General features: G+C 36.2%; 2 protein-coding genes across 2 annotated transcripts; both read right to left on the reverse strand.

Annotated features, from left to right (window-relative positions):
- Positions 1–1,198: 1,198 nt before the first annotated feature.
- LOC130724877 (uncharacterized) lies at positions 1,199–2,521 on the reverse strand. The gene has a single exon (XM_057576147.1). The coding sequence runs from the start codon at positions 2,519–2,521 to the stop codon at positions 1,199–1,201; it is 1,323 nt and encodes a 440-aa protein (XP_057432130.1).
- Positions 2,522–3,462: 941 nt separating this feature from the next.
- On the reverse strand, positions 3,463–4,617 carry LOC130724878 (glutathione S-transferase T3-like). The gene has a single exon (XM_057576148.1). It carries the CDS (start codon positions 4,615–4,617, stop codon positions 3,463–3,465), a length of 1,155 nt encoding a protein of 384 aa, XP_057432131.1.
- Between the last annotated feature and the right edge of the window lie 2,538 nt (positions 4,618–7,155).

The following is a 7,155-nucleotide window of genomic DNA, read 5'->3' on the forward strand; positions in this document are numbered from 1 at the left end:
CGATTTCATAAGAACAAAAAAAATATTAATGAAATCGTTAATGCTAGTGACGATATATACCAAATCCGTAAATAATTTAAAACTTACACTAAATTGGTAAATAAGTTTAAAAATTACACTACTGATGTAAAAAAGTCTCTTAATGTCATGGTTCTTTTTTTTTGTATTGTCCTAGTAGCGGTTGACAGACTTTGTTAAGATGACTTAGTATTTGTTTTTGTTGCCGGATCTCTTTGGTTTCCAATGTTTTTTATTTACTGTTTGAAGGTTCTGTTTTTTCCCTTTCTCACGCGTTATGCTCAAGGCAGTTATTTATTCCGTTATTTATTCCATAAGGAATTTGGATAGTCTAGGAAATCTTAGGCCATTATTATCCAAGAAACTCTAATGAGTTTCTAATTTAAATTTTGGTAATGCCACGTCATTTAAACCACTTTAATCAACTCTACTCACTTTTTACTCCAACCTAGCAACTCTAAAAAGTTTCTTAAATGGACCCCACAATATACCTCACCTTTATTATTTATTTATATTTCATTTTAATTAATTCTTATTTTTGTTATAACTTAATTTGAGATTGGAAAGGCACTAGAAACGCAAAAGAATAGGCTTATTTTTCTAACTTTTTGCAACGTATCATTTCATATGAGAGCTGCACTTCATTTTAATTGTACGTTGTTATTCTCATTTGAACTGGTCTTCTATGCTGTTAATTCATTTTTCAAATGCATTCTTTTATAAATTAGTTATTATGTTTATCTAAAAAAATTAGTTATTATAACAAATAATATATTTGAAATATTTGAAATTAAAATTTTTTTTGAAAACAAAATTCCCCACTTGAACTTACATAATTGAATCCAGACTCATTTCATGAGCACCAACATAGAGGCCGGTTTCAGCACCAAAAAAATTTAGAACATGAATATTGATCTCTCACCCCTAGCAAAGTTGAATTAAGTAGGAAAATATAATCAGATCATATAGCTAAGCTAATATTGCTCATTCATCAACATGACATACATTAGCAACATCATAGAAGGCTTCAAGCCTGCGTTTCTGATGGTATTGGTTCGATTTTTTTATGCTAGGGTTAGCATCTTTTACAAATTGGTTGCAAATACTGGGATGAGTTTGACTGTTCTCTTGGCCTATCGTTACCAAATTAAAATACAATAACAAGATAACCAAATATAATCTAATTGTGATTATCTTCACGACTAAAATGTTCCCAAACATGCTCCACTAAATCTGCTTGAAGATGACGATGTACTGCCTTTTCACGAACTTGAGCTCTCTTTCGAAGGTACATTGCAAAATCAGGATGAGGGCCGCTAAATACTTCAGGCGTTGAAGCGTCATTTTCTAGCTGATCATATGAAAAGTCAATATTGCCATCATACATTTCCCGTTCATCTTCAACAATCATATTATGCAATATTATGCATGCATATATTATATCTTTTAGTATGTGCAGGTGCCAAGCTCGGGCTGGGCCACGTACAGTTGCGAATCGTGATTGAAGCACTCCAAATGCCCGCTCCACATCTTTTCTTGCTCCTTCTTGATGTTGGGCAAACAATTTTCTTTTTTCTCCTTGTGGCATTGAGATAGTTTTAACAAATGTTGCCCATTCTGGATAAATTCCATCTGCTAAATAGTATCCCATGTTATATGTTGTTCCATTTAATGTAAATTGTACCTCGGGAGCTTTCCCTTGCAAAACCTCGTTAAAGACATCAGATTGGTTGAGGACGTTGATGTCGTTATTTGAACCTGCAACACCGAAAAATGCATGCCAAATCCACAAATCTTGTGATGCTACAGCTTCAAGAATGATGGTGGGCTTACCATGATCACCTCGACAATATTGACCTTTCCATGCAGTAGGACAATTTTTCCAAATCCAATGCATACAGTCAATACTACCTAACATCCCAGGAAAGCCACGCGCCTTCCCCAATTCCATAAGGCGTGCGATGTCTCTGTTGTTCGGTTTTCTTAAGTACGCTGGCCCAAATACCTCATTTATTCCTTTAACAAATCTCGCCATGCATTCTCGTGCAGTGCTTTCACCAATACGCACATACTCATCTACACTATCGGCCGAGGATCCATAAGCCAACATACGAATTGCAGCAGTGCATTTTTGCAATGGTGAAAGACCCATTCTCCCAGTCGCATCATTTCTCATTTGGAAATAATCATCAGTGTTGCTGATGGCTTCTACAATTCGAAGGAACACGTGTTTTCGCATTCTATACCTTCGCCGAAATTGCTCTTCTGTGTAAACTGGATTTGTCGAAAAATAGTCATTCCACAAACGGACGTGTCCTTCTTCCCGATTCCTTTCTATGTGAGATCTTTGACGTCTACAATTACTAGAGCTTCCATCAACTTGTTGGAGATGCTCCTCAATGATTAACTGAATACATGCTTCTTGAGCTTGAAGATCATTTAGTGCATCTTCTATAATTTTCCACTCAAGTTCATCCTCATTTTTCAAATCATAAGGATCCATTTGAAAATAAATTTAGTCCGTGAAGCTTTTTCACAATGTGTGAGGATATAAGATCCAACATAAATAATGTAAAATGTATATATATTTTCCATTTGCAAGACTAGTTTTATAACGGCTAGTTTTACAACGGCTAGTTTTACAACGGCTAGTTTTTTTTATAACAAATTCAGAAGACTAGTAACTGCAAAGAACAGAACTTTGAAGATGCCAAGTACCGGCAGTTTTTAGCCGGCTCTGTACATCAAGCTCTTAGATCTGTGCTTGATAGATTTTCCGGTTCACAAGATATTTTAGAAAGCAAAAAGAGAAGGAGGATTTCTATATTCAGTTCTACATCTTTAGGAGATTTCTTGTGAAAACATTTAAATCTCCATATGAATAACATATATCTGACTATGATAAGGGATTGAGAGCTAACTTTAAATTTCAATTGCCATGTAAACTAGACTAGATATACTGCAGTGTTGTCATTCCATTCTTCTAATGGATTTGTAATGTCTGGAGATGAATCGTGTGAATCTGGGTTGTAAATGTATTGGGGAACTTTCAGTAAAATGGACTGATGACTGATTGCTGCATCTTTCTTCTTTTGACCAAAATACAATATGAACTCTTTGGATGATGTTGTGACTTGTTCAGAGAAAAGTTTATGCTGTCATGAATTCTTTTTCCCTTAGTAATATGAGCTGAAGTTTTTTCTCCTTAGTTTATTACTACAAATATAAAGCAAACAAAACTTTTGTAAGCTGCTATTTTGAAATTTGATCAATAAATGACCTATGCGGCTATGTTATTCAATTCTCTTTATATAAGTCCCTGTCTTACATTCCTATTTTAAAGACACCATGGAACTCTACTCTTTTTTTGGGATAGGCCACAAATTAAAGCATTACAAAATATCACCAAATGCAACATAAATAATATATGATAATAATAAAAGTCTAATCCAACTTATGCACCTCCTTAATTTTTTTGCACAACTCAGTATGGAACTGAAGTTGTGTTTCAGTCATCTCAGATGTGTCCTTCATGATAATTTCATACTCCTTGAAAGTTAACTCTCTTTCTCTTATTTGGAAATGCGTCTCCTTTTGTTGTTTCAATTCTGCTATTTCTGCCAATCTTTCTTTTTGCGACTCTTGCATTGCCCTAAGCTCAACAAGTAGAGAGGATGCATCTTGAGATTTAGTTGCTTTGGCCTTCTTTTTTTCCTTTTTTATTCCTATTGGGCGGAGTAAATGAGATGTTGGCGCATCCGATGCTGGTGTAGATGTGTCTCTTGAAGCAGACTTCTTTGTACGCTTTGAAGAATCGCTACCCCACTGTGAATTCCACTTAGGATCATCTTTCAATAAACGCCATGCATATTCAAACTTGAATAATTCTTTTTCATCTTGATTAAATATTGTATATGCATCCTGCAGGACATCATTCTCGGATGTCCCACTTTTTTTCCTTGCAGTGGCTTGGTTGTAGCACCCAATAAACTTTTGGACAGCCGAATTTATCTTTTGCCAACGATTTTTGAGTGCGCCCAGTCCCCTCTCTGGTGAATTACCGCGATACTCATTATAGTTCTCTGTGATCCTTGACCAAAAAGTATCTGATTTTTGATCATTTCCCTTAATTGGATCTTTTGAAATATTGAGCCATGATTGAATCAGAAGTGTATTTTCCGCCAGTGTAAATCTTACTTTCTGATTTGAGTGACCATTCACTCTTCCACCTTCTTCACCAATTCTAGCATTAGCATCGACATCGGATGAAAGATTCGGAACTTGAGACTCTTCTACAACCCCCGTCGGTGTTTGCGGCCGTTGATCAGCACTACTTTCCGCTGAAGCTCCTCCATACATGGTGGGATTAATTACATGTTGAAAATTTCCCCAATTTTGGCTAGACATTGCAAATGGATTACCCATATTTGCCACTCGTGGAGCAAAATGGATAGGCAATGGATGCATGGAAATATTTCCCATGTCTGGGAAAGGTGCAGAATTTGAAGAGTTTTGGGATGTTTGGGTATTTTGATCATTTGAAGGTTCAGCGTTTTTCATCGAATTGTAGAATGCATTGAAATTGTGGTTGCCATCCATTCTTGAAGAAAAAATCACTATCAGAAAGGATGTGAACGGTGAAGAAAAAATTGCAATGGAGTGCAAATTTAATTTAACGTTGATAGCAGAGCAAATATCTCATCTGTTTGTTTAATTCTGTTGAGTTATTCAAAATTAACTCAATCATCTCAATTCTGTTTGTTATTTTGTCCCTCTTATCTTGTTTCAAATATAAAAAAATAATTATTTGTTTTTTTATTTGTTTTTTATTTATTTTTTAATCATTAAATTTGGAAGAGAAACTTTGAGCAAAGTTTCTCTAGAAAGAAACTTTGAAGCAAAGTTGCTTGCCACGTGGAGAAACTTCATTTTCTGCAACAGTTAAGAAACTTTATTTTAGATGACATGTCATAGAGAAACTCACAAAGTTTCTTTGTTGCTGATGCTCTTAAATTCATACCATCATGGAGTTTGAGCCATTAGAGCATCTCCAATGGTGGAATCTTATTTTGGGACTTAACTCACTTTTTGTGGACCCAGACTACCACATAGGATTTAAGATACTCTTAAAGTCTCCATGCACATTTTGCTCCGGTGGTTGGGATCTTATTTTACTTTTAGTTGGACCCACACTACCCAATATGTTTATATTATTTATATCCACGTAATATTACATTAAATTAAATTATAAATTCAATACAGTTTAATCATTATACAAATTAAATTATATAAAAAATATATAATATAATTAAAATTCAATATGATTAGACAATAGAACGAAATACAAATTATTGAAAAATAAATGACAATAAATTTAAAATAAAATACATAATATTAATATTTCATCAAACTTAATTCTCATGATTCTCATCATTCTCATTACCGACCGGCCCAGCCGGTCAAAAGAAGGCCCAACGGTCTGGATCGTTACCGGCTGAGCCGGTCCAAGGCAATACATATAGTTTGAAAACCGGCCAAGCCCTTCTCACACACACAAACCCTAATTTTCCTTTCTCTCCTCCTTCACCCTTTGATGCTCTCTCCTCCCTCACACAAACCTAATTTCCAAACGGCCTCCTCCTCCGGCACCGCCGCCGCCCTACTCCTCCACCACCGCCCCTCAGTTTTCTTCCTCTCCCTTCCTTTCTCTCTTCCTCTTTCCACTGCGACCTCACCTCATCTCCACCGACGCGACCTCACCTCATCTCCTCTCCTCCACCAACCTACATCCACCTTCGATCTCCGATGAGGAAGCCACAGTGAGGACACGGTCGGTCAAGCCAGCCACAGTGAGGAGAAGTCTTAGTGAGGGTTTTTTATTTTTAGGAAATTTAGTGTAAGACCCAAGTTTTTAAGCTTAGAATAAGTGGAAGAGATTTCCATTTACGATTAGGCTTGATGTATTGTGAAAGGAAACCTGAACAAGATTTTACCAAATGAAATAAATTTATGAAGGAGAAAGTTCAGGAAAAGTCAAAGGATTACATCATGATCGATAAAAGTTATAGTACGATCGTTTTACGCTTAAACCTAGGTCAGAAACCCTAGTATATAGCTAATTTTCACTTTTAGGCACGACGGAAGTTAATTCCAAAAATCTTCAGAGAAATGTTAGAACTTCTCTTTTTCCATATATCAAAATCGTTTCGAGGCGAAACTCTAGGATCTACGAACGACCGATTCCAATCATCGGAAGTTTGCCGAAACCGAATCCCTGGTATTTCAAAACCCTAGAATTTCTCGACAATGAAGACTTTATCTATTCAGAGCTTCAAATGAATATTCTACACGCGTACACCCATTTCTCTTGATGATTTCAATCTTTCTTCAGAAGGAAGTTTTCCATTCCGACATTCGATGCAAAAAGCAACTTATCGGGTAAAATAGTTTTACACCGACTTTGCACCGACCTTGCATTAGTTGCCAAAAATACAAGGAGACATCTTCTTAGCTTAGGAATTCCTTTGCCAAAACCTATCTTAGAATTCATGGAGAATGATGCCGGAAAAATCAGATTCGCGAAACTTTCATTTTCCCGCGAATTACCATTTTCTATATATAGCCAAGAAATGAGAAAAAACAAATATCTTACCCATTTCATCCAAGGAGGCCGCGAGTTTGAGAGGAGAGGAGGAGAAGAAGATTTTGTTCAATCCTTGCTTGATCGTCGATCAATCAGTTGCTGCTTCAAGGCTTCGAGGTATAGTCGCTAATCCTTACCTCTGATCGCTTTTTCCATAGCTTTTCTGTAGAGTTTTCTGAGTGGATAGTTTATGGGTTTTTGCAAAACTATCCTGAATCTTTCATTTCTGATTCTAAACCTCTTCCTTATGCGCCCAAGATCACTTCTGCCGGGTTAGATTTTCCGTTATGTCGCCGGAATTCCGCCGGAATCAATTTGAACCTAAAATACCCATTTTGGAGTTTTTGGTGTAAAGCTTCAACCTTTAGGCTGAAAACTATCGCCTTAGCTTAGTGCTAGTAGGATTAGTTGTCATAAACGTCGTTGGTGACGTCCCTGCAAAATTTTATTTTTGGGATTTCAGTTTTGAAAATCCTAAGTTAAAAATCATGACC

The sequence above is a fragment of the Lotus japonicus genome, chromosome 6 (genome assembly GCF_012489685.1).
Source record: "Lotus japonicus ecotype B-129 chromosome 6, LjGifu_v1.2".
In the NCBI taxonomy this organism is placed as follows: Eukaryota; Viridiplantae; Streptophyta; class Magnoliopsida; order Fabales; family Fabaceae; genus Lotus; species Lotus japonicus.

What these genes read in the sequence shown, in the direction of transcription:
- LOC130724877 (XM_057576147.1), bottom strand. Translation starts at nt 2,521, where the DNA reads ATGGATCCTTATGATTTGAAAAATGAGGATGAACTTGAGTGGAAAATT.
- LOC130724878 (XM_057576148.1), bottom strand. Translation starts at nt 4,617, where the DNA reads ATGGATGGCAACCACAATTTCAATGCATTCTACAATTCGATGAAAAAC.